Source organism: Aspergillus nidulans, chromosome IV (assembly GCF_000011425.1).
Source record: "Aspergillus nidulans FGSC A4 chromosome IV".
Classification (NCBI taxonomy): Eukaryota; Fungi; Ascomycota; class Eurotiomycetes; order Eurotiales; family Aspergillaceae; genus Aspergillus; species Aspergillus nidulans.
In genome coordinates, this window is record NC_066260.1 from 1,459,954 (window position 1) to 1,484,653 (window position 24,700).

The 24,700-nt window shown below is 48.1% G+C and overlaps 11 protein-coding genes across 11 annotated transcripts, besides 1 other annotated feature; 6 read left to right on the top strand and 5 right to left on the bottom strand.

The window, feature by feature from the left end:
• Positions 1–24,700: part of a sequence feature (contig 1.129 1..627835(1)) that runs on past both edges of the window.
• Positions 23–1,229, top strand: ANIA_10940 (uncharacterized protein; the record flags this gene model as incomplete). Its single annotated transcript, XM_050611983.1, has 5 exons — positions 23–289; positions 355–405; positions 465–509; positions 546–968; positions 1,023–1,229. The coding sequence occupies 5 exons, from the start codon at positions 23–25 to the stop codon at positions 1,227–1,229; spliced, it is 993 nt and encodes a 330-aa protein (XP_050467949.1).
• On the bottom strand, positions 1,123–3,749 carry ANIA_07428 (putative autophagy ubiquitin-activating enzyme ApgG; the record flags this gene model as incomplete). The annotated part of the gene is made up of 7 exons (XM_050611984.1): positions 1,123–1,463; positions 1,515–1,877; positions 1,929–2,396; positions 2,447–2,591; positions 2,648–3,330; positions 3,387–3,495; positions 3,559–3,749. The coding sequence occupies 7 exons, from the start codon at positions 3,747–3,749 to the stop codon at positions 1,377–1,379; spliced, it is 2,046 nt and encodes a 681-aa protein (XP_050467950.1). The 3' UTR covers positions 1,123–1,376.
• Positions 4,475–6,043, top strand: ANIA_07429 (deoxycytidine monophosphate deaminase; the record flags this gene model as incomplete). Its single annotated transcript, XM_675606.2, has 7 exons — positions 4,475–4,631; positions 4,689–5,025; positions 5,076–5,442; positions 5,487–5,619; positions 5,699–5,786; positions 5,840–5,890; positions 5,940–6,043. The coding sequence occupies 4 exons, from the start codon at positions 4,475–4,477 to the stop codon at positions 5,568–5,570; spliced, it is 945 nt and encodes a 314-aa protein (XP_680698.1). The 3' UTR covers positions 5,571–5,619; positions 5,699–5,786; positions 5,840–5,890; positions 5,940–6,043.
• Positions 6,266–8,443, bottom strand: ANIA_07430 (imidazoleglycerol-phosphate synthase hisHF). Its single transcript, XM_675607.2, has 3 exons — positions 8,054–8,443; positions 6,519–7,967; positions 6,266–6,455 (listed from the first exon to the last, which is right to left on the bottom strand). The coding sequence occupies exons 1-3, from the start codon at positions 8,174–8,176 to the stop codon at positions 6,366–6,368; spliced, it is 1,662 nt and encodes a 553-aa protein (XP_680699.1). The 5' UTR covers positions 8,177–8,443; the 3' UTR covers positions 6,266–6,365.
• ANIA_07431 (cleavage polyadenylation factor subunit MPE1) lies at positions 9,363–11,417 on the top strand (the record flags this gene model as incomplete). The annotated part of the gene is made up of 4 exons (XM_675608.1): positions 9,363–9,534; positions 9,601–9,901; positions 9,953–10,053; positions 10,105–11,417. 4 exons carry the CDS (start codon positions 9,363–9,365, stop codon positions 11,415–11,417), a joined length of 1,887 nt encoding a protein of 628 aa, XP_680700.1.
• Positions 11,877–12,911, top strand: ANIA_07432 (ornithine decarboxylase antizyme). The gene is made up of 3 exons (XM_050611985.1): positions 11,877–12,018; positions 12,082–12,497; positions 12,574–12,911. The coding sequence occupies exons 1-3, from the start codon at positions 11,986–11,988 to the stop codon at positions 12,782–12,784; spliced, it is 660 nt and encodes a 219-aa protein (XP_050467951.1). The 5' UTR covers positions 11,877–11,985; the 3' UTR covers positions 12,785–12,911.
• On the top strand, positions 13,418–13,978 carry ANIA_10967 (yippee/mis18 family protein; the record flags this gene model as incomplete). Its single annotated transcript, XM_050611986.1, has 2 exons — positions 13,418–13,554; positions 13,624–13,978. Exons 1-2 carry the CDS (start codon positions 13,496–13,498, stop codon positions 13,976–13,978), a joined length of 414 nt encoding a protein of 137 aa, XP_050467952.1. The 5' UTR covers positions 13,418–13,495.
• Positions 14,321–16,428, bottom strand: ANIA_07433 (uncharacterized protein; the record flags this gene model as incomplete). The annotated part of the gene is made up of 4 exons (XM_675610.1): positions 14,321–14,398; positions 14,454–15,431; positions 15,502–16,087; positions 16,139–16,428. The coding sequence occupies 4 exons, from the start codon at positions 16,426–16,428 to the stop codon at positions 14,321–14,323; spliced, it is 1,932 nt and encodes a 643-aa protein (XP_680702.1).
• Positions 17,662–19,680, bottom strand: ANIA_07434 (transcription factor domain-containing protein; the record flags this gene model as incomplete). Its single annotated transcript, XM_050611987.1, has 3 exons — positions 17,662–18,372; positions 18,429–19,542; positions 19,594–19,680. The coding sequence occupies 3 exons, from the start codon at positions 19,678–19,680 to the stop codon at positions 17,663–17,665; spliced, it is 1,911 nt and encodes a 636-aa protein (XP_050467953.1). The 3' UTR covers position 17,662.
• ANIA_07435 (uracil-DNA glycosylase) lies at positions 20,167–21,617 on the top strand (the record flags this gene model as incomplete). Its single annotated transcript, XM_675612.2, has 4 exons — positions 20,167–20,684; positions 20,741–20,789; positions 20,852–21,262; positions 21,327–21,617. Exons 1-4 carry the CDS (start codon positions 20,191–20,193, stop codon positions 21,615–21,617), a joined length of 1,245 nt encoding a protein of 414 aa, XP_680704.2. The 5' UTR covers positions 20,167–20,190.
• Positions 21,956–24,136, bottom strand: pdiA (protein disulfide isomerase PDI1). Its single transcript, XM_675613.2, has 4 exons — positions 23,562–24,136; positions 23,118–23,496; positions 22,591–23,030; positions 21,956–22,538 (listed from the first exon to the last, which is right to left on the bottom strand). Exons 1-4 carry the CDS (start codon positions 23,933–23,935, stop codon positions 22,190–22,192), a joined length of 1,542 nt encoding a protein of 513 aa, XP_680705.1. The 5' UTR covers positions 23,936–24,136; the 3' UTR covers positions 21,956–22,189.

Consider the following 24,700-nt stretch of genomic DNA (forward strand, 5'->3'; position numbering starts at 1 on the left):
GAATGGAAAATGCCAAGACTTGATGTCAATCGTCGGGACCGGTTGTCTGTCTTATTTCTTCTCACGTCATTCTCGGGGGCCATTGAAAGCCGCATCTTTAGCCATGGCCTTATTCTTCCATACCCTAAGGCTTAGTGACTGCGTTCAACCTGTCTATAGCATTCAGAAATTCTTACAGAAAAGATTTTCTTCCTCCAAACGATGGCAAGCTCGCCAATTGAAGGATCATTATACGCGGGAAGCAGCGGTTCAAGGGCTCAAGAGCCGGGCGGCATTCAAGCTTCTACAGGTAATTTCTTACTAGGTCTATGACCTAACCGCGCTCTGTATTCTGATTATACCGGTATCTTCCAGATAGATGAAAAATACCGGGTCTTCAAGAGTGGTCAAACTGTTGTTGATCTAGTATGGTAACACTCGAAGTCAACAATGTGACACTCTCTGACAAAATATTAAACAAATAGGGTTACGCCCCAGGATCATGGTCCCAGGTACGCGCGACATCCTCTGTCATGAGAATTACTCATTGGCTGACTCTTCGCAAGGTAGCGTTGACGCGAACTCGGCCCGCTGGCAGGGTCCTTGGTGTGGATATAATCCCGAGCCAACCGCCAAAAGGTGTGTCTACTATCCAAGGCAATTTCTTGGATCCCGAGGTTCAGGCGTACGTCCGAGACTTTGTACGCAATCCTCGAAGGGGCAGACCATACTCTCAAGGAGCTCTCCAGAAAGTCGAGGACCATGATCGTATGGTAGAGTCTGTCCTCGAGGCGAGCTGCACCGGTGGTGACTTGGGAGAGGATTACAACGGCGCTGTGGATGCCCAAAGAACGGTAGATGTAGTACTAAGTGATATGTCCGCCCCCTGGCTTCAAACAACCGGATTCTGGAAGAGAAGTCTAAGTAATCCTTACCGCAGGATGATGAATACCAGCGGTGTACCTTTTAAAGATCATGCTGGTAGTATGGTACAGCTCCCCGCTAATCTATTTTGATTACCCCCAAATACTGATCCTCTAAAGGACCTTTGCCGTGCTGCTCTGGAGTTCAGCTTTGAAGTTCTCAGGGCTGGTGGGCACTTTGTCTGCAAGTTTTATCAGGGCGCGGAAGATAAAATCCTGGAGAAGCAGCTGAAAGTATTGTTTGGAAAGGTGCATAGGCTCAAGCCAGAATCATCACGCAGTGTATGGATTTGCTTGCTAACCAGTGGGCAATATGTGGTGGTTTGACTAATTTTTTCTAGCAGGAATCTAAGGAGGCATTCTTCATTGCTCTCGACCGCAAATCCAACGTCAAAAAGCAAGATTTGCTCACGAGTCACTAGGACCCTAGAGATCAAGATCCAGCCCCTTGGCATGCGCGAAATTTTGGTATGCTTAATCCATGACCGGCGTTATCTCTTCAGGTTCCAAATCCTCGTCCCATTCAATGTCAGCCAGGTTCGCTTCTGCCATTTCTTGAACCTGAAGCAAAAGGTCAGCAAGTTATGCAATGCTCAATGGTGGATGACAAACTTCTTTGAGGCCACTCAGCTCTTCAACATAACCTACTTCGTTTAATGCTTTCTGTACAAAATTCCAGCCGTTTTTCTTGTACTCGTCGATAACAGGTCTGGAACATGCGCTGCAACATTTATAGCTTCGACCTACCACAGAGACGTTTTCAAATGTGGATAGGAACCCTCTGATTTGATGCGGGATGACCCCGAGAGGATGATCATTTTGAGTGTTATTCGGGGTTTGGGGGGCACCTGCGGCAGCCCCAAGCGGGTGCTGAAGAAGCGAGACTAGCAATTCGACCAATAAAGCCGATGCAATGGCAGCTACTCCAGGTCGAGTGACAGTGCACTGCTGGTCGAGCGTCTGGTCTTTCTGGGACTTTATGCCAAATTAGCAAGGGGTGTCACGAAGCCCCAAGCAAAAACTCACATTCATGGGGGCCACAACATCGTTGCAAAAATAACACCCAAGCTCCTCCTCAGGGTGTTCGTTGTTTGTGACGCCATGGCGCATTACAACGAAGGTGTCGAATCCCAATGCTGCATTCATAACGATTTTACCTGCCGCTTTACCCATCACAGTTGGTAGCCAACGTGATTCGCGCGTATCCATCAAAAGAATGATAACGTCATGAGCATCTATAAGCCCTTTTAGGACCTCGAAATCCGCCTTTGTTTTTTCCGCGTCCAATACAGGGTGACCTGCCATAGGGACGGCTAGTACATGGCCGACGGATTCCACGCCTGGGTAGATCTCCGACAGAGCCTGGGACGCTCGGTAGGCTTTCTTCGCGCCGCCGTCTAGACAGTCCGCAAAGTTGAAGAGAGGCTGCCTCACCGGGTTTGAAAAAGACACGGACCCATTATCTACGAATGTTATCTTCCTTACCCCCCAAGCCTAACGATATTAGCAAAGCACGCAAATGCGAGTTCGATTGAAATTCGCACCATCAAATTTCGAGCAACGTAACTTCCAAGGGTTCCAGCTCCAAGTAGAAGGCATTTCGTGCCTTTGATTTTCTCGAGATCAAGATTCGGGCTGATCCGCCATTTCATGAGTTTGAGGTTGAGGTCAACAGACTGGTCAGCTAGTCTTAGTAATAGTAGAGTCAGCATTGTGCCGAAGTAAACTGTCCGGTGTAATTGTACCTCTTGGGATCTAGCTGTTCCGTGAGATCAACAATTCTTCCCGTCAGTTTACCAGACGGGTTACGCTCCCATCCCGTCACCTTAGGCATACGGTCATCCTTAACCCCCCCATCGGGAAGCTGTGATGTCTTCAGTCGTAGAGTCACCACAATACTCCGCCCGCAGTCACGCGGGGATGGTCCATCCCGGTAGCGTAATATCTGAACCTTTGTAAGTCCCCATCTTCGCTTCACGAGAACGAGCAGATTTCGGAGCATCCAGCCAGGGGCCTCTTCATAGTTTGAGGGATCGACAAAACAGGTAAAGCAATCCGCAAATTCCGCGTGTTTGAAAAACCCGTCCTCGTAGCTTGACAGGGATGCGATTTTCCAGGAGACAGTATCATCATCCCGCATCCTTACCCTTCGTGCTAGGAAAAAACCTCGTTGCGGCGCATCTACAACGCGAGCCCACTCTTGTACCGAACGGGCGAGTGCAGAACTCTCTACACTGGGAAGTCGATGTGCTTGCGCTCCCTCGCATCCCTCCTCCAGTGGGGTCCAAGACGGGTCTGAGTGAAGTGCAGGGAATGCGAACCAGTAATGGAACTTGTATTTTTTGAGGTCAGCGTAAGAGAGGATGACGAAGGCGGACAGCAGAGATGGACATGAGTAGATAGTGCCGTTGTTGATAGCATTCCATATCTAGAACCGCAGCGTTATTATACGGTGAGGACGTTTTTGACCGCCACTAGACTGACCGTTTCTCCAGACTGTTGGAGCATGCCCATTTTATCGGCCTTCGCGTACTCCTCAATAGTATTAACATTTTTTATCATGCCTTCCGCTCGGTAATAAGTAGACGGAACTCTGTAAAGTAGCTAGGTCAGGCAAACGTCTAGATACTATGCTATAAGAGGGTCTTGGGCTCACTCGTCGCTAGTGAGGGCATTCCCATGTATTTGAATCCTGCACGAGGCGTTGGGAGCGTCTGACGGGCGTAACTCGTACAGGCCCAGAACTTTGCGCGCGGAATCATCGAGCTTGTCATGATTTATCTTGAGAGAAGCCAGGGCAATATAGAACGGCAGCTCTATATCTGAGGCAAATGGAGTGTACTGCATAGTTGCCGTTTGTAGAGGGACAACGGGCTGATCCGAACTGTAGCTATAGTGGGGTTGTACCACTAGCAGACGTAGTATTGGCGGGGAAGTCACCTTACCAATAGGTTTGCCGATAGAACGTACTTCGAACCCAGCTGTAGCGATGGACTGGCTGGATCTTTAAGAAAAACCGAAGGACGACACAGCGTGGTATTTCAAGTCCGTACTATGTACCTGCTGCAGCATTTGGGGAAAGGGACTATATGGCGTTCAATACGTCGTGTGACTATACTGCCTTTCCAGCTACGTCACGGGATACTCGTGAGCCCGGGAATGATGCCAGGGAAGAAATTAGTATCGTGTGTAAACTGCTATAGCGTTAAGGCTATCAGGCGCCATGCGTAGATAATTATTGAAAAGATGCGTACTTCCATATGATCAAAGACACTCCAATCCTTGGCGGCACTCTATTTACATGGTTAAAGCAGGAATCACGTACCTGTATAGGAACGGAATAATTCCGTCATAAATTACTTCACTGGCAGAACTTGCAATTTGTTCGAACCTACTCGGCGTACACCATACACCTGCTCTTGGTGTCATGGAATGATATCTTCAGAGCTGTGGGACTGCATATTGGAAAGAGCTTGTACAATTGTGGCATGCTCCTGCTTTCTGCCATGTCCTTGTGAACTGGGTACTGACCTGAATTTCCAATTGGGATTTCAGTTTTCTTGTAATACCAAATGCGTGAGCGCAAATCTTTGTGGCTAGTAGATTACTCTGTACTCAATGAACATATCTTCAAGTCTCAGCCTCTTTCGCCCCTGCCATTATTTCCTGGCTTCGTGCCATACTCGCCCGCGAAAACCAAGGAAACAATGCTAATTGGTCTATGTGGAGGTTAGTCGGCTACGCTATCCTGGCCGACAGTGAGGCTAACTTACTAAAATATTCAAGGAATCTGCTCCGGAAAGCATGCTGTGGCAGAATATCTTATCCAACAGCAAAATTTTCGGCGTCTTGAAGTGACGACAAGCGCTCCTCCGCAATTTGCTAGCGACCCTCGACTTCATTTCTCTGACGCAACCAATAATACATCTGGCGGAGAGCCATCTTTAGTATTTGAGAACTTCGGGTCGCTGATCGATTTTGCAACAAAGAGATGGCAGGAACGCTGGGTGACTACGAATATTGGGGACGCCTCCACGGTAGATCGCTTTCTACAACGCCCATTTTTTCTTTTGGTGAGCGTTGATGCCCCAGTCAGTCTACGATGGCAACGTTTTGCGAACAGGTAAGTCCTAGCTCTGACTCTGTTCGTAGTTTAATCTAAGTCTGTCCTAGATGCCGAAGAAGGCGACTTGATCCTCCTAGCCTAGAAGAATTTGTTCTCTGGAATGATAAGCAGTTGTACGAAAAGGACATCGGCCGCGCCTTTCTAACTGACCGAGCACAAGTTCGCCTCTTCAATTCATCATCTTCACTGGAAAAACTGCATGCTGCTCTCAAGGCGCTTAATTTGGCCGATGAACAACGACTGCGGCCTAACTGGGACCAGTATTTCATGGAACTCGCTTCCCTCGCCGCACAGAGGAGCAACTGCATGAAAAGACGAGTAGGCTGTGTCCTTGTCCGAGAACGTCGCGTCATCAGCACTGGCTACAATGGAACTCCACGGCATCTGAAAAACTGCAACGAAGGCGGATGTATGGTACCATGACACGATAGGAACTAGAGTTGCTTACAATCTATTAGGTCCAAGGTGCAATCGCGGCGAAGGCGGAGGCGTCGGCCTGTCAACATGCCTCTGTCTCCACGCTGAAGAAAATGCTTTGTTAGAAGCCGGAAGAGAGCGCATACGGGAGGGTGCAATATTATATTGTGACACGTAAGCTCGTTTATCCATTCCCTCTTTCCACCCTGGTCCTTCCCACGATAGTCTATAAACTAATCTCCGTCTGCCAAAGATGTCCGTGTTTGACCTGCACAGTTAAGATTGCGCAGGTGGGAATTTCGGAGGTAGTATACTCACAGGGTTATAACATGGACAGTGAGGTGCGATGACCCTCATAGCTCCTGATGAACCTGAGCTAACCACGAACAATCAGAGCGCAGCTATTCTCGCGGCAGCTGGAATCCGCCTCCGGCAGTTTTCTCCAGTAAGATTCCAACCTACCCCTGGCACCAGCATATGCTAAAATGTATCAGCCCCGAAATGGTCTAATTTACCTTGAAGAACCCGACAGAGGAGAATGGTAGGAACCCTTTTTTTTTTTCGGTTAGTATCAACAAATATAACTTGTCGCGGCAGGCTGAATGTGAATACCCTATTGTAGATGATGTAAGCTGTTGTAAACCTGTCCTTGCGAAAGCCTGCATCATTCTGGATACCTCACATAGGAATACCTCACATAGGAGGGAGAGCTAAGCGAGAATTGCATTTTCTTTGTGGTTTCACAGCTTTCAGGCAAGAGTTTTACCTCGGGAATATGATAAGGGTTAAGAGGATTGTCTCAGTGAAGGCACCGTTGGCAACGAGCTCAACAAAACGATATAATTCTGCCTCTAAAATCTATATCTGAATCTGACAAACTAAACCTGGGGACCAGCAGCGGAATTTGACGCATAACCCACTCAGACATCAGGCTCGAATCGTCGAACAAGGAAACCTCTATCCTCAAGGTATTGCTTGACTTCACCAACAGTATACTCACCACGATGGAACTGTACCTCAATTAGTATTGCTGTAGTAGACAGAAACAGGAAAAGGTACACATATATACATACCATCCCAGCACCCAGAGCAGCATCTGTCGTCGTTTGATCAAAAACTTCCTCAAAATGCTTCGGCATACCAGCTCCGCTAGAGGCAATCACGGGTATTTTTACTGCAGCTTTGACGTGGTTGATCAGTTCAAGATCGAAACCACTGTTGCTCCCGTCTTTATCAATGCAATTCAGCAGAATCTCCCCAGCACCCATTGCCTCGACGGCTTGCACCAGCTGGCAGACATCTAAGTCTCTGGTCTCTCTGCCACCCTTTATAGTACACTGGTACCAACAGAAATTTTGCCCGGCGGCGTTAGGAAATTTCGTTTCTATCGTACGGTGTTTCGTGTCTTCTGGTTGGCTGACATAAACGCGCTTCGGGTCAACGCTTACAACGACAGCCTGGTTTCCATACGCCTTAGAAATAGTTTCAATGGCAGTTTTGCCAGACAGAACTTTGCCAGCTGCGTAATAATCTTCCGCAGCAACAACGGCATCCGAACCAATGCTGACTTTGTCAGCCCCAGATTTGAAGTACATCGATGCCACGTCTAGAGCTGGGATGTGAGTACCGTCTGTATCCACAGTGTCCCTAATGCCGCCACCAATAGTCAAAGGTACGAAGACGGTCTCCGACGTTCTTCGGAGAATCTCGAGCATAGGGAGGTCGGCTAACGGACAGTTTCTGAAAGAGGTGATGTTTAAAAACGTCACCTCATCTGCCCCCTGTTCGTAATATTTCTTAGCCATATCAACCGGCTTTCCCAGGTTCCTCACTTGCCCTCCAGCATCCGCACCATCCTTCTCGCGAACATCATATTGATCGCCCTTAGTCACAACGAGATCGCCGACATCATTCGTACGAACATCAAGACAGGCGATGATCCTACGGGTAAGACCGTTTTTCTCTCCTGTCAAAATCGAGTCTTCTAATGTGACAGAATGGAGCTGAGCTCCGTCCAAGAAAGCGCGAAGGGTGCGTAGGCCTGCTTGGCCGCTCTTCTCGGGATGGAATTGTGTCGCAAAGATGTTATCTCGTGCTATCGCGCCGATGAATTTCTCCTCCCCATAACTCGCCGTGGCGACCAACCAACCATCTTTCTCAAGAATTCCCGGCTCATATGGCGCGGCGTATGAGTGTACGTAGTAGTACTTGCTGCTTGGGCTCAATCCATAGAAGGTCTGGCCTCCAGTCGAGTCAATGCGGGTATCTGTTGCCGAGTTCCAACCGATATGAGGTACGCTCTTCGTTTTTGCGTCAAATTTGCGCAACCGCGCTGGGATTGTACCCAAACCAGGAATGTTGGGATCCTCCTCGGAACTCTCGAAAAGGGATTGTAAACCAACACATATTCCCATAAACGGTTTCCCGGAAGCAATATGCTCTCTTATCGGCTGCAAATAGCCACCGCTTGAAAGCTGAGAAAGGCAATGGCCGAAGTGGCCGACTCCTGGAAGTATGAGCTTCTATAGCCCCCACGTTAGCCTGAATTTCCGGAAACAGATACATAATGAGGCACAAGGCACAATGGTGACGACGATAATTTCCTTACCTCGACATCTTTCAAATCGCTGGGCGATCTCACCCACTCAACTTCATATCCAACCTTGTTGATGGCATTCACCAAGGAACGCACATTTCCAGCGACATAATCAAGCAGATGAACAGTGGGCATAGTGATAATAGCTGGCTCCTACTACGTTTGAGATGCGTAGTAACAGAAATTAGGTTTGATAGAAAAGCTCAATGGCTTCGTAGACCCAAGTTTTGACTACTCAATACCATCGTATCTTTCCACGCCACCCCACCAGAGGAACGGAGGGGCTGACTCATACAAGTTTTTTTTTTTTTTGAGTGTATCGATCCTACAGTCGAGAGCTATCATGTGCTCAACGGAAAAGATATCATTAACCACTAGACAACGGTGCTTTGTCATACTAGCAGAAAGCTCCGGACAAACACAATGTCTTTCACAAATACAATCTTGGCCGCAAATGTATTACAGCAGAATTAAGTATACCACCGGCTAATGGAGGGATTTCCTTTTCGAGCTTAGGTAGAGCTCGTACAGTCACGTGATTACAACTGACCATTCGCCACTGAATTCCACCTCCGCTCGCCGCTCTCCTATTCTTCAATCTGTCAGTTTGCCAGTGACCTCCATCCGCGTGAGACTCGAACGGTTTCAGTTTTTAGGATAGGAGGCTCTACTGGAATAGTTCATCGCGCTCTCAGATCTAAAGTTCTTTGTGGGCTTCCTCTTTCTTTTTTCAATTGTGCAATTCTTCGAGTCCTGTTTCATGAGGCTTTCTTTGGTCCTTTATAGTCTACTTCGCTTGTCTTAACTCATACCCCGTTACTAACGACTGACGACCGGGTTCCTTGTGCGATTTTGCCTTTTGAGTGCAAAGTTCAAAAGCAGCCAAGCTACGCTCCAGAGTACAAACTCCGCCTGTGACTTGATCGATATTTCGCTGCTGTTCATCTTGTCTGGGTTGGTCGCGGCTCGCAACCTGTTCGCATCAATTCAATTGGGCTTGTTCTGGTTTGTTTGCAGTGGTCTGAATCTTCCTTATTTTTTTCCCCCAGCGCCAGTGGAACAGAGCCTTTAAGTTCATAAGTTCAAGCTCTCGTCGATATTGTTGAGACCTCGAGAGCAGAGGTCCTCTGAAAACTCTTTTCTGGTTTCGTTGCGCTGTCGGTTGCCATTCATATCTGCTGTGTTTCGCTCATTTTCTATACTCTGTTGCTCTTTCGACCTACTCTCACCTGTATCCCTCATTTGTGAAAGTGGTAAACCCAGCAAAACTTGATCTAATTACATCCACAAACACATTCGTTGGACGTCCAAATTCAATACAATGTCATCCTCTGTTCACTTCAAGTTCAAGTCTCAAAAAGAACCCTCAAGGGTGACTTTCGATGGCACCGGTATTTCTGTCTTCGAATTGAAGCGGGAAATCATCAATCAAAGTAGATTGGGTGACGGGACTGACTTCGAGCTATCTATTTATAATGAAGATACTGGTGAAGGTAAGTAAGATGCCTTGCAGTATTGTCAAGTCTTTGACCTTACATGAGGAACTAATGGTGCTTTAGAATACGATGATGATACTAGTGTCATACCGCGCTCTACTTCCGTTATTGCACGACGGCTTCCAGCATCACGACCAGGCAAGGGTGGTGCTGCTCGCTATGTGTCTGGCAAGATGCCAGTGAATGCCCGCAGTGTGCCCCGTAATGAGCAATCGACGTCAAATCGAACAGTTTCAAATCCAACCCAACCAGTCAGCAATGGCGTACAGGAGTTGCATAATGCTCAAACGGAGGAAGAGAAAATCAATGCTCTTTTCAACCTGCAAGCGAACCAATGGAGAGAGCAACAGCAAGAGATGGCTAAGTGAGTGTTGCTCGGTAAAGGCAGATTTCTTATGCTAACGGACTGCTCCAGCGCTACCCCTGTCCCATTCGGGCGTGGTAGAGGTAAACCTGTAAATGTCCCAGATCATCCTCCCCCGCCTGGGTATCTCTGCTACCGTTGCCGTGAAAAGGGTGAGTTTTTGGCTTGTTAGTCTAACAAAATGCTAATTCGCTCCTTTCTAGGACATTGGATTCAAGCCTGCCCCACGAACAATGACCCAAAATTTGACGGCAAATACAGAGTGAAGCGATCCACAGGGATCCCGCGGTCTTTACAGACCAAAGTTGAGAAGCCAGAGTCTCTCCTGATTGACGGGTCCACTGAGGATCTTCGGAACACCGGCGTTATGGTCAACGCTGATGGAGACTTTATTATTACTAAACCAGACCAGGCATCCTGGGAATTATATCAAGAGAAGGTTAAGGCAACCGCAGCGGCGGCGGCTGAAGCGGCGGCTGCTGAACACAGCAAGGAGCTACAGGCTCGCGGGTTAGAGTGCCCAATTGACAAGCGAATGTTTCTAGAGCCCACACAAACGCCCTGCTGTCAGAAGACTTACTGCAATGATTGTATTACAAATGCATTGATTGAAAGTGATTTTGTATGCCCAGGCTGCGGTACAGAGGGAGTTTTACTTGATAATCTCTCCGCCAATGATGAGATGCTCTCAAAGATTAAAGCCTACGAGACAGAAAAAGCAGATTCGAAGAAAGAAAAGGAAAAACAACTAACGCCGACGGAGGTCCAACCGGACAATAACACGCCAGTTCATATTAGTGACACTACAGAGAGAAAAGGTGATTCCCGATCGGCACCAGTTGACTCCAAGAAAAGACCTGCTGAGGATGACCCTGTCACTGGGACTAGCGAAGAACCAGGCTCGGGTTCGTCCAATAAAAAGCAAAGGTCGCAAGATGCCCAGTCGTCCACTGAGACATCCGAGCCACGAACGGAAAACACATCAACCACTTTTCAACCATTGCCTTTCAATCCGCAGATGTCCTTCGGCATGCCCGGGTTCATGCCAGGTCCAGGTTTACCGGGCATGCCTTTCCCCGACGCCGCATTCGGGGGCGAAGGAATGGGATTTATGAATCCCATGGGATTGCCCGCTGGGCCCGGCTTCCCGCCCAATATGGATCACAACTGGAACCCTTTGAATATGTTGAATTTCAATCCGCTTTCGAACGGGATGTACAACAACCGTCCGAATGGCCCTTTCCTTAACGGCTTTGGGGCGCCCAATGCGTACAATGGCACAGGTGACCAATCAATGAACATGCTCGCCATGCCTCCAATCTCGGGGCCGATGGCACAGAATCCTGGATTCGGGCAGGGAATGGGGGCTGGCAATTTCTCCAACCAGCAACGGACGGCATTCAGTACTCCCTTTGCTAGGGAGGAGGATTCCCCGTACTTCCGCCAGCCAGTGAATCCCCAGAGACATCAAGCTAGAAATCGAAGGATAAGACCAAGCGACTATCGGGAGCTTTAAGAACGCTGTGCTATAGCTTCGTACATGTCATCCATTGACTGTGATTCCTGCAAACTGTGTGGTATGACGCATTGTGTAGTAAACTCTGTATATGGACGTGTAATCCTACAACTGTAAATAATATTATTTTCCTCCACAGCCGTTTCGAAGTCAGTTCAGTCGCTTTTTTGAACCTTGGTTTCTTCTAAGATCCTCCAGGGAAAGGTCGGCTGCCTTTGCGCCTGAGGCAAAAATTGATTTCCGGTCCTGGTCAGATGACCGCCAGAAAAGCGGAGTCGAACGTAAGACTCGCGGAACTCTAATACAACTTCATCTATATTGTTATTCCTTACAGCATACTCCTTTCGCCCTGGCATATCATTCCCTTTGATTTTACGCAATCTCACTTTCAGACGCATCGACAGTCTACCGCTTGTTGCATCAGACATCTCTCGAGGCAACATCATGGCTAGGTTTATAAATAGTCACTGTAGTACCTCGAACCTCATGCAACGATTTGTTGACAAAAATCCCCAAAGCACTGTATTGGCCAGCTGCTATAGCGTCAGCATGGATTTGGCGACTCTGAATGGCTTCCACTACTGCACTACGAACGGGGCCGGTAAGAATCGCGCATGCCTGTTTCTCTGAGATAGCGTTACTTACTTTTATGTTTCAAATTAAGGAGTACAGTGGTATCCCTGAGGTTCCCTCAGGGTCGAAGACTGCCAATGCAAGTCCTCCCCTCGATACTTCGCTCGCTTCCACAATGGGGGGCAGTTATCCAGTGAATCATTCGCTGGAGCAAAAAGGGGAGGCGGCGCATACTATTCCGGAAGAGTGTGAGAGGCTCTTTTGCGATGCCCTTTCTGCGATTTTCCTTGGTGAGAGGTTGTCCAGGCAGGAGTTGCTTGGGGTAGATGCGTCCTTAACTCAGATAAATAATGCGGACGGCGAACATTCGCGGATTCAAATGTGGGTCGAAGTATTGGACTATACTACTGACGCCATATACCGTGGGTTCGTAACTGATACAAACGGTGAGCGGACACTGTTTGTGTTCTTAATGGAAACAGCCGTTGGCCACGGCCTGAAATCAGGGTATGTTTCATTCTCGACATCTCAGCACTTGCGAAAACGAGTGTTGTTTCGTCTTACTGATCTCGTCTACATGCAGTTTGATCGCCTTGTTCGAACTGGCCAGCGTCCCGGCTTTCGGATGCTCGCAGATAATTGCTTGCGTGCCGCGTTCGAAAGACGGTAGCGAACTGGAATCCGTACGGAACCTCGGATGGTGTGGGTTTAGTTTGACCACTCTGGAACAGTTTGGTGCTAGGAACGGGAACTGTCTCAGCAACAGATGGCTTTTTTTAAGCGCAGAAGCTTGAGCTTGGTTTCATATAATTCTCTGTTCTTTTGTTCTATTACCTTTTTCTTTCCCTTCTCTTTTTAGTTTATTTATATAATACTTGTGCATTAGGATTTCAGGACTAGTAATTGAGCGTCTGACTGATCTACCGGTGGAGCCTGTCTCTTATCACACCCTTATCGCTACTTTGTGACGTCAGTAGTACTAAGTAGAGTTCTGAATCACTGGCGAAGATGATGTTGCGGGGCTATTGCTTGAATCAAAGCTAAAATTCAGCCTCTGTTGGTGTTGTAGGTGAATTTGAGTGACTTTCTCCCGTAAGGCCGGCTTAGCCAGCACTGACAGACTTATGTTATGATACATAGTGGGGAGATATATTGATGGATCCACCCCTGGTTGACCTCGGAGCTCCTCACTTTTCTTTTACTCACTGTATTCTGGCAGGTCGTAAGACCCAATCCTGGTACCAAGCCGAGTCTTTATTTTGGGGTACCACTTATTACTCCCGCTTTATAGCTTTTGATGAGAGCCTTGACAGCGACGACGATTCCTCATGTTCCCGAAGTTTCTACTGCCCCCACCGATTTCTCAAACCAAAAACCGGGATGCGGGGAGATCAGGTTCTCTCAATCCCCCATCTGAAGTACCGATTGACATCACATCCGGAAAGAAGTACCTCCAAGGCCATATATCTTGCATTCGATGCTCGACCTGTGCTGCTGAGCTTTGTATGACCAACCAAATTATCAGCAAAGGATTCACTGGCCGGCATGGCCAGGCTTATCTTGTGTCTGCGAAACCTACAGTCAACACACCATCCTGTCCAGGAGACTCGCTTCCCAATACTTTACTTCAAAGTCCTGTGTCCAGAAACCTAGTCACAGGTGCCCATACAGTAAGCGATATTGAATGTGTCTTCTGTGGGAGCGTCCTTGGCTGGAAATATCTCAATGCGGAGGAGCAATCGCAAAAATATAAAGTCGGAAAGTTCATTTTGGAGACGAGCAAAATTACGAAGACCTCTGCTTGGGACCCAGCCTGTGCTGCAAATTTTACAGAATCTACCAATCGGTACTTTCCCACAGAAGGGACATCAAGATCAATGTATGAAGCCGTCGAGTTTGACAGCCAGGACGAGGACGAGTGCGAGGATTTATTCAGCGGGGTCTGGAACCCTGGATTAGCAGTACGCCGACGGAGCAGGGTCGCGTGACGTGCGTTTGCGTTGGAGGGCTGATAATAAATCACTTTCTACCGTCGCACGATATGCGACCTGGTCTATCTCATTTTGTTTTCTGTTGACCATAGTACCTGGCTTCCCAGCTGTGTATGTCCTGCCGAACGGTATATTATAAGTCTTATAAGTCTGGTTGTCGAAATGCGCATGCCGCCATCATAGCATAACAGTTGCGAAAAAGCCCAGTCATGGTGGCTACATATATGTCCACTATATAACCCCTATCGACAGGTATCATTCTCTGCTGACGCTCTCAGATTGTAACAACGGTTCTGGGGTAATAGGTTGCCATGGTCATTGATTTTAGCATCGACAAAATCAGCCTTGGGCGACAGGCTTCTTAACAGTGGTACCATTCAGTGGAGACTCATAGGGCTCTGGAAGACGATGGCCGACCTATCACATGAGTTAGCGAGTCGACGATATGAATTAACGGCGGTAAGCTGCTCACAGGAGGAAGGGGGAATGCCGGAAGAGCTGTTATTATCGACTCGTCATCCTCAAACACCACAGAGCTATCAGCGTTGTCGTGTTGGAGTTTCTCTTTGTATGAGGTTTGCTGATAAAAGCCCAAGTGTTCCGAGATCGTATGAAACCTGGGGCCAGGCCCAGACCTGGGCTTTAACGAATACGTGTTTAGGTTCTTGGTTTCTTCATCCAGCCATTCCAGCTGCATCTGTGCATCGAGGGGATCAGTTGCAAAATCTTCCGAATGTGCACTCGGCGACCTCGCCTGGAATCTACTCCAGAGGCCATCTTTCTTGAAAAGAGGTTGACCAATTTTCTTTTCACTCTCTTTGACGCCTTCCCAGGCCTCGAGAACTCGATCGGATTTGAAAAACTGTAAAAGTTGTTCCCTCATAGCTTCCCTCTTCGTCATTGTATTGGAAGTGTTTGGTTTTTTACTCCTATCGGGCGGTAGCGCTTCCCTAGTTGGCTCTTGTTGCTTTAACTGTTGGCAATGTCCATGCCTGCTTTTCCTGAAAGACTTCAGGGTGCTCGAAACACCCGTGGAGGGACGAGTTGGCATATCTTCCGCCACTTCGACATCTGCCTTGGTCACGAGCTTGGCTTTTGGAAATCTCCTACTGATGGTCTTCGAGAATTTAGGCAGCACTGAGCCCGTATCCGAGCCCTCTGGGAGCGCGCCATTCACAGATTTTGCTCGGCCAGGTACCTGATCTTTCACACCGCGATTACCTGGATCTGGGGTGACTCTTAGGTTCGGAACACTTTTTTGATGTGTGAGTATGCCAGAACCGCAGACGCTGGTATGAGGACGTGAATATGACCTCTTCGCCAAAGTAGGATCACAAGGCAGCGGCTTTTCAACTAATGAAGAGGTTTTCTGGTGTACGGACACTCTCTCAAAAATTCCTTTAAAGGATGTTGCTCGGGAAATGGGTCGATGTGGCTGCACAAATGACGCCTGTATTGAGGTCAAAATCAAGAAGAACATTCGAAAAGGATAATGTAAAGAGCGGAGCATATATACTGACCGCTTCCCTTCTGCTCGCTACGCCCACGCGTCGCTGCAGCTCAGTCACGGCTCGGCCGAGCTGAGTGATAGCATATTGGAGAGCATGCCCCGTTCTGCGGAGCCTACAAAAGGCCGAGTTCCAGCCTTCAGTATTCGCCAGCATAGAATTGTATATAGTGGTCAAACTGCCCGATAACGGGGCATTGTCCTTGGCGGATTGTCCAAGATACTGCCATAGCGCCCCCACTGCTTCCCTGCCTTTCTGTAAGTCACGGAGAGAATCGCCAATCGCTAAGGTGAACCTTTCAATTGCGAGCTCTATCTTCGCATTGTAATCGATCATAGCGAAGCGAAAGCTGCGATCTGCTAGCATTTCGTCGAAATGGTCCAGGCTCTCGAGAGGTAAGCTGAGGTACTGGATACGAGTGCGTAGGTCGAGTTGTATGATAAGAAAATCCTCCCTCGTTCTCGAGATAAATCCATCCATCTCGTCCACATGAACTTGAAGGATATTCACAACTGCTGCATTTGATTTAGCTGTCCCTTGTACCAACAGATGTAGACCAAATGACATCTGTGCGATTAGTTTCCAGAATGGATGGTATCTTTTGACGTTAGATTGGCAATGATCTAGAGTGGGAGTATGGAGTAGCTACCTTTCATCAGTCCTCTGCCGCCACTTTCTGCCACAGAGACGCTCATACTCAGCGTTCTCGAGTAGTTCTCTGCGCCGCGATTGTGCGTCCAGATCAACAACCCAGTCTTTTGTTTCTCCATGGAGAGCCTCATGGATCGATTCTATGAATGCACCTTGCAGTTGCTGAATTGGGTGCTCTGGCAGCGGATGGCCGTGACCCTGGGTTCCGTCACTAGACTCGGACTGCAGCTCTACCTCCGTGTTGGCGGAAGTGGAGGATAGTCCTGGGCTGTCACATGTATTCTCCATCAAGAATTCAGGATGTAAATAGAACGGCAACAAGAGTGCTGCAGCGTGCCTTGCGTTGCAAACCAATCTGCATATACTGTGTAACACCGGGTAAACTAACGACAGCCAACAAACAAGCAGCTCAGCTAGCTACTATTGCATAGGCGAAATGCCAATAAAACTGCGTGATTTTAAACTCCATCAGGGTTTGTGGCTTGTAGGGACATAATTCACCGCTAGGCGACAAGGATCAAAGCCCTGCCCAAGTATAGCGACGCGCTGGAAATGCAGAACGCCCAAGAAATCAAACTAAAAAGGAGTCGTGTTAAGGACTCAGCGCGTTTCTTCGTGAACCTTGCAGAACCGAAGTAGAATGTATAAGGATTGTCTCTGGAGACCAAGATCGAAGAATAATAAGAAAGCTGGATAAGAAGGAAATTAAAAATGATTAGGAGGAATATTTGGTTTGGGGCCTGAACCGAAACTTATTTACGAGAGTTGAAGTCAGAAGAGTGGGGAGTCAAATAATACTAAGAAGCCATGTGCACGCCAAATGCAATAAACATTGACCCTGGCCAATCAGCATCGAGAGCAAGGCTTGATCGCCTGCTAACCTGGAATGTGGACTATCAATTCTAGTCTACCGGGACCGGGAAAATGACTTTTGATTATCCTCGGGAAGATGTCAACCCCTAATACAACTATACCCCGTAGATTATGGCAATATATTATCTGCCGAGATATTCTTAGGTTATTCTGCTGTTCTACGTCAAGCACAAAATCATAATAAAGTACCCAGTGATTTGAGAAGTTTCCATGCTTCGGCCGCCCTGTATCAAAGTGTTGGTAAGCGGCGACGGAGGTTGAACTTCATTGAATCTAGACCTTGAGTGGGACCAATTCCTTCAATGAGCCTTCATAAAGACCTTCAGGAGCCCCTTTCTTTGTGCTTTGGACCACTACTGTTTAAAATGAGCATTATGGCAACGGAACGGTTGTGGAATGATTGTGGATCCCTTGTAGCTTTGAAGCGGTAATGGATGAAAGAAAACCCAAGAAAATCATCAGCAGCACAGGCTCATGCTGCCATTGTTTGCAAAAGACCAACTTCAAATTTGTCAGTTCTTTGCAGTGTAAATAAGGTTTTTAAGCATGACTTTGGAGTTGGAACCTGGGCTCGAAAACAGAATCGTAACCAGATGGTCCATGATTTCTCACAAAAATTGCTCGCAATTCTGGATTGAATATTCATCTATCAAACATCATTGCTGTATTCCGATGAAACGAAAATGGGATCCCAGAAGTTTGTCGGTAAGGACAGATCTAAAAAATCGTCAAACAGCATATCAATATCGGCAAACCCGTCGCCGCTAGTCGGACCCTGTAAATAGGCTTGTTGTTCGTCGACTAGTGGGATTACATGTTGTTCCGGGTCTGTCACGGCTAGCAAGTTGTCGTTTGAGGGTTGATGGGTGTCGAACGAGGATGACGACGGCATACTGGCCTTTGATATTCCAAGGTCTGCTGCGCTTGCAGTAGTCCTGTTGGGGTTCTTACCTCCGCCATTGTCCGACACTGATAACATATCGGTTGCAAAACTTATTCCGTCGATTTGACGCAGTGCTTTTCTGCCGAGCCGTGCCATTGCTTCCGCTGAGCACCAAGACACCAACTCCTCGAGCATATTGCAGCAAGCTTCAAGACTAGCTTTGGCACGGTTGAACTGGGTAATAAGCGTGCTGGAACGGAGCTCTTGGTAAGAGACGCTCATCGATAGGGACACTGCGTACGGAATAACCGGAAGGGGAGGCAAGCCTTGAGCACATTCAGACGCCACCAAAGAATTTATCCGTACAGCGGCTAGACCCTGACGGGTTCGTGATGGTCGGGAGCCGCTGAGATGTTGAGATGATCTGCATCTGCATGATAGAATACTGATCACATGGTAATAAAGTTCCAGTATTCCTAATACGCAGTAAGCTCGCCGCAATGCCATGCGCCAGGAACATTCGCGGACGCACCAAGTGTCGCGAAATCTATCTGTCCTTGGATAGAATTACCGATTATCTCTTCGAAGCTCGGATACTCTGTTTCCCACCCAGTTGTATCATCAGCGGTTGGTCTATAGAATGAAATCACTTTCGATAACAATTCAGAAAGCGCGAACCAAGCGTCGAAAGCAGATTTTGATTGACGTGCAGCACTGTCATGCCTCCTGATGCCGATATCTCTGTCAGCCAGAAGGACGGGCCGGCCACCTATGGAGGCATGCATCTTGTCTAACGACCACAAACACCAAAAGAGAGTTGTCAAAGAATCATCTGGTGCAAGCTTAGGTCTTTCGAGGTGCAAACCTAACGTTTGAGCTTGATGTATAGCCTGACAAAGATGCATCGACGCTGCCTCAGCACCTTCGTACCCTTCGAAATGTAGGGACATTAAGGCGAGGATACGGATTCTAGTAACCCTGTCTTGTTCAAGCCCAGCTTCCATAGCGCAGACAAGTCCACCATATACTTCAGAGCAGAATTTCCGTGCAGTATTGAGAGCACCTCCAGCTGTCAAACGTAGATGAGGGCTAGCGGTTTTGTCTTTCGCAGCCACCAGGCATATCGCCCTTTCGAGGAATACAGATGCTGCTCCGTTCAAGTATTCGCCGGCGAACAGTTCGTGATCAACAATAGGCAAGATGTGATTGACTCTGGAGAAATAGATTGAGGCGAGGGGTTCAGAAGTCGAGCGAGGGAGGCGATCACAGGCCTTCAACGCAGATGTATACCGTCGGTGTAACAGGGAGGCGACCGGCTGCGCCTCAGAAATAGTTGCTCCGACACTGGTTGCATGGGAACTTCGGTTCGGGTTTTCTCCATGGTTGCTGATCCAGAGGCCAACTCGATCTCGGTGAAAGGCTCCATTTGGTGCATCTACTTTCTCTCGAATGGCAGCTTCAGGGTTGAGGTCTCCCACAAACCGTTCTACCCGCGAGATTCCGGTGGACAATGCGAGAAAGTGTCTCGGCTTCTCAGCGCCGGCAATTGCGGAGGAGTCTCCCGAGGTGCGAATCTGTGGCCTCGCTCTCCTAGTTTCCGGAATGTCCGCGTTTGATGTATCGGCCACAATATGGCGACAGCGTTTCTGTGGTAATTTAGTTTGGCTGCGAGATCGTGCGCCCCTGGAATGATGTACCTTTCTTCTTCTGCAAGTGGGACATGCTTGCAGAGCTCGTGCTCGACGCCGTGATTGGGGGCTGTCGGCCAGCCAAGTAATCTCCATTGAGGGCTTCACAATTGAAAACTGACAACACACATTTGCGGTTTGAGAGGATGGCCCACCATTTCCAGTAGGGCACAGTAGTAGAAGGGTGGGAGAAGACGGCGACTAGCCCTACAGGCAGCTGAGCTTCGTTCAATCATGTCCTCTTGCACAACGGTACTAGGATACACTAAACAAAAAACCTGCAGTTATAGATTTTGACGATATCCTGAAACCTCGAACATCCTGTTCAATTCTGAGCACAACGATGATAAATAGAAAAGGGACGCTAAACTCACAAGAAAGGTTAGCATAAACATCAACAAGATGATGCGACTTTGAAGGACGACGTGACCGCTCTGATCAGCCCCATAACCCCGGATGTCCCTATCCGGGCGCCAAGCTCAATTCTATAAAAAGAGCGCGCGATTGGAGCGCGTCGAGACGCGTTCTCTGCACGTATCCTTTTGAGTCTACGGATCCCGACTGGAATTATCAGGCCCATTACACTAGTTTAGATCTCCCAATTCCATGTTGTTACTCCTCTCTCCATACACTCATTTACCCAACATACACGCAGCTACTCATCAAGCTCATAGGTCGTTCCGGTTACCCATAGATAGTTGTCTTCACTCTTACAACAGGCATACCATGGCGAGCCCCAGCCTTAAGCGAAGTGCCGGCGATCTGGCGAACCCAGCAGTTGAGTCAAAGAGACCCAAGACCAATGGCAGCATCACATCATTCTTTGGCGCTCCTAAGCCAAAAGAAAACGGGGCAGCAACGACCAAGTCAGCGGTTCCTTCATCGGTCTCGAGTTTCAATAAACAGAAATGGGTGGCTACATTGACTCCAGAGCAGAAGGAGCTACTCCGGCTAGAGATCGATACCATGGACGAGAGTTGGCTAGCCCATTTGAAAGAAGAGCTCATCAAACCTGAGTTCCTGGCCCTGAAACGTTTTCTTCAAAAGGAGAAGCAGATGGGGGTGAAAGTCTTCCCGCCCGAAGAAGATATTTACTCATGGTTCGAGAGAGATTCCAACCCAGTAGCTGTGTATGAGCTGACCCTTGGATGCCTAGGTCTCGTCATACGCCTCTACACAAAGTTAAAGTGGTTGTCATTGGTCAGGTAAAGTTGCAAAAAGGAATATGCTTTGTTGCTTCACTAACATGGTATATGTTATCGCACAGGATCCGTACCATAATTACAACCAAGCACACGGCCTCGCATTCTCAGTCCGCCCTCCAACCGCGGCTCCTCCATCTCTTGTTAACATTTATGCTTCGATCAAAAATGATTACCCGTCATTCGTACCGCCTCCGAACAAAGGTGGCCTGCTTATACCATGGGCAGAGCGTGGTGTCTTGCTTTTGAACACCTGTCTGACTGTTCGTGCACATCAGGCTGCGAGTCATTCAAACAAAGGCTGGGAGCGGTTGACACAGAAGGCTATTGACGTCGTCACCCGTGTCCGGACTCGGGGAGTGGTCTTCCTTGCATGGGGCACCCCTGCAGGGAAGCGTATTACTGGCATCAACCGCGATAGACATTGCATTTTACAGTCTGTTCATCCGAGCCCTCTGAGTGCCCACAGGGGATTTGTGAGTTTCAGCTTTCCTCCCGGATATTTTGCCTTGAAGTTAGTAGGATTAACCTGTTATACAGTTAAACAATCAACATTTTAAAAAATGCAACGACTGGCTTGCCGAACGATACGGGCCCGATGAAATCATTGATTGGAGTCTGGTATCGAAACAAGAAGCTTCCCCTGCCTCTGCCGTCGTTCAGAGCTCTTCCGTTACGGTCAATCAATCAACCCAGCAAGCAGTGACAGAATCGGCAAATAAAAGAACGGTTACAACCAAGTCGAGCACACTTCCGCAAGAAGCCGAGTTTGAAGAAGACTTAGACGCACTCGAGGCACTCGCAGCTCTCGAGAACTCACAAGAGTCATAAGGACTGCACGTCGAACATGACAAAGTTAGACATCAATACTTGGAATACCGACATTCCATGGTAATTGTCGAAAATCCCTGAAATCCCTAAGATTCCTTACATTGATTTTTTTATTTTTTATATCATTGGTGTTGTCTTTTGAAGACTGTTTTCACCCGACCTAATTTTTATTTTCTGTGCAGGAGTTCGGTTACTTGAGACTCACACAAGGCGCTGGTTTTGGCATGGGAAAATATGACTAAGTTTCTCTGAGGACAGAAGAAATGAAAATCTTGGCATCTTGCTGTAGTTTAGATCAAGAACAATAATACTATATTGGCTACTTTTACTTCAGTGGATTCAACTGGAGTGTATGCAATTGGCAACCTAGATATCGACCTCCTTGCTGCCAATACTATTATTGGTGCCTGCAATGGGTGGTCGTTCAGGGCATTCGCTTGATTCTAGCTACAACATAGGACAGAGGCACGCAGATGGCAGTAGAGTTGCACAAAAGCTTAGTCAATCATTACAAGCAGTAGGATACAGTTCATGATACTTGGAGTGAATCACCCTAACCAACAAGTAGAAATTCAAAGCTCGTCATGCTCAGGCTTTTCAGCAGAGGGCTCAGCGTCGCTGGCGGTCTCAGTGGCATCTTCGGCAACTTCTTCGGCCTCCTCGGCCTGAGCGGCGAAAGCATCGACACCGTATTTGCCGTTCTCTTTAACGAAATTTGCGAGATCCTCCACGGTACGAGAACCCGAATATTCAACAGGTGCGTCTTTGGCGCCTGCAGGGAATAATTTGATGGTCGGAAAACCGGTAATAGAGTCAGGGACATCGTTGGCCGTCGCGTCGATCTTTGCAATAGTGACCTTAGATGCGAAATCTTTGCTCTTGGCATACAACTCGGCCAATTCATCATATTTGGGGGCAAGACTATCCCAAGTATTGTCAGCAAATTTTCCAAGCACAGAGGGGCAAAACTTACGCCTTGCAATGTCCACACCATGGTGCGTAGAATTCAAGAAGGACATCCTTGTCGTTCTCGATCACAAGATCCTTGTATGAGTGGGCCACGACGACTGTGACAGGGCCCTCTTGAGTTTCAGGCACGGGTTCAGACTTGATGCTGGGTTCAACCTTGCCCTCTAGGACATCTTGAATGAACTTGCTGACATCCTTAGCCGAAAGTTCCTTGGTCTGGTCATACGGGTACTTCGCGTTCTTCGCGGGATCCTGGATGGCAAAGGCAGGGAACGTCTTGGGGTCAAGGTTGAGGTTTCCGGCATGGGCACCAAAAGCCTTGGCGTCAATTGTGGCTATGTTGATAGCGCCCCTGTGCTTCTCTGCAATGGGTTTGAACTCCTCGGCGAATTTAGCGCGCTCTTCCTGGGTTTCGGCGAATATGTAAGCCAGGGGGATGCCGGCCTACCCAAGACAACTACGTTAGCCGACTGAACTAAGTATGCAATGGTGATCTGCTGGTTTGTGGCGGCGCCGCCTCTTATTACTTACCGCGATGTACCCAGAGTAAGTCTCAGGCCCAACCTCACCCACGAGGGGAGTGCTGGCGGTCTTCACCCAGCTGAGCAGGGCTTCAGAGTCGAGCGACCCATCATAGATAGCTTTTTTCTCATCAAAGTCTTTGTAGAGCACAATGGAAGGCTGCTTCACATTTTCAGCGCTAGCAACCGCAGCGTCATTGGTGGAAGCAAACAGATAGTTATCCCTCTGGCTCTCAGCAAAGGCCGTGTAAGCTTCAGACGATTCCTTATCATCCTCAGCAAAGTAGCCGACAATAACGATCTTATCCATGGTCTTGAAGTCCTCAAGGGTTTCTTCAGTCACAGTAGAAACCGCAGGAAGCGATTGTTTCACCATGTACGAGACAATCCTAGAAATAGGCCCAGCCAATTAGTTACGAGGTAAGGAAGGGTTCAAATCTCGTGATCGACTTACGCTTCTGTTTTTCGCGCTCCTTGGTAGGGTTTCACATTATCAGGGCCGCGGAAGACCTTAAGGGTAGGGTAACCTGTCACTTCTTGCTCCCTACAAACATCTTCCTCCGCAGTGCAGTCAACCTTAACCAAGGCGATGTTTTTGGCCTTCAATTCGGTAGCCGCTTCTTCGTATTGAGGCGCTAGAGCTTTGCAGTGACCACACCAGGGCGCGAAAAACTCTGCAAGAACTAGATCATGCTCCACCAGGAAGTCATTGAAGGTCTCCTTGGTCAACGAAATGACGTCGGATGGTGTTTCGGACTGAGAATCCGCAGCAGAAACCGCCGCAGCAGCTCCTAGAAGGCTCAGCGCCCACGGACCAAAGGAACGCATTCTGTCTGGATGCTATGGAGCGGCTGGATGATTCTGAAAATGCAGCCAGCTGCACAGTTTGAGACTTCTCTAACGACTCGTATATCTCACTTGGGAGACAGAGAGTCAATCGAGTTGCCGGTCAAAGGTAAGGTTGGTGAAGAAAAGAGAAGGAATAAAGTAACGGTTGTACACGAGAGTAAATGCAAGAGTAGTCAACGCTTAGGTGGCCTGTTATATAAGATGACCCTGGGTCCGTATGTAGGGGCAAATAGTAAATGAATTAGTGAATGAATGTATGGGGTGGAGTTGAGGCCAGTCTGTTCTTTCGGCGGCACAGCTTCTCACTGGCTGGACGCCTTGCAAGGGGCCACGCCATTTGGAACCGTCGGGGGAGTGATACGCGCCTCTTCACATCCTTGATTTCTAGGGCAATCCCCGTTTCTTCCTGACCGCGTGAGGCTAGCTTTCACAATTTCAATGTTATGAGTTGTGTACACTAATATGTAGGTATCTGCTTCATTTTGTTTTTCCAGATATGTGTATACCGCAGAGAGGCAGAGATCGGCCCTACGGCATAAACTATGGCGCACAGGTAACACAACAACCTCTTGCTTTGCTTTGATAAGACGTCGAGCTTTATGCAAGTGGTATGATTACTTGAGCTTCTACATAGATCATCGTTGTAGATTTTGAGAATTTACTGATAGACGCCTGTGCTGTATTAATAATCATCATCCTCGGGTAACTAAGTCGATGTCTTGTGGTTTCGCATCAACGCTTCGT

What these genes read in the sequence shown, in the direction of transcription:
- ANIA_07430 (XM_675607.2), bottom strand. Translation starts at nt 8,176, where the DNA reads ATGCCCACTGTTCATCTGCTTGATTATGTCGCTGGAAATGTGCGTTCC. An exon ending in GCGATTTGAAAGATGTCGAG is followed by an intron (nt 7,968 to 8,053) that starts GTAAGGAAATTA and finishes TGGGGGCTATAG; the next exon opens with AAGCTCATACTTCCAGGAGT. An exon ending in CTGCTCTGGGTGCTGGGATG is followed by an intron (nt 6,456 to 6,518) that starts GTATGTATATAT and finishes ATTGAGGTACAG; the next exon opens with TTCCATCGTGGTGAGTATAC.
- ANIA_07432 (XM_050611985.1), top strand. Translation starts at nt 11,986, where the DNA reads ATGGCTTCCACTACTGCACTACGAACGGGGCCG. An exon ending in CTGCACTACGAACGGGGCCG is followed by an intron (nt 12,019 to 12,081) that starts GTAAGAATCGCG and finishes TTTCAAATTAAG; the next exon opens with GAGTACAGTGGTATCCCTGA. An exon ending in GGCCACGGCCTGAAATCAGG is followed by an intron (nt 12,498 to 12,573) that starts GTATGTTTCATT and finishes GTCTACATGCAG; the next exon opens with TTTGATCGCCTTGTTCGAAC.
- pdiA (XM_675613.2), bottom strand. Translation starts at nt 23,935, where the DNA reads ATGCGTTCCTTTGGTCCGTGGGCGCTGAGCCTTCTAGGAGCTGCTGCG. An exon ending in GGAGCGCGAAAAACAGAAGC is followed by an intron (nt 23,497 to 23,561) that starts GTAAGTCGATCA and finishes GCCTATTTCTAG; the next exon opens with GATTGTCTCGTACATGGTGA. An exon ending in CTTACTCTGGGTACATCGCG is followed by an intron (nt 23,031 to 23,117) that starts GTAAGTAATAAG and finishes TGTCTTGGGTAG; the next exon opens with GCCGGCATCCCCCTGGCTTA.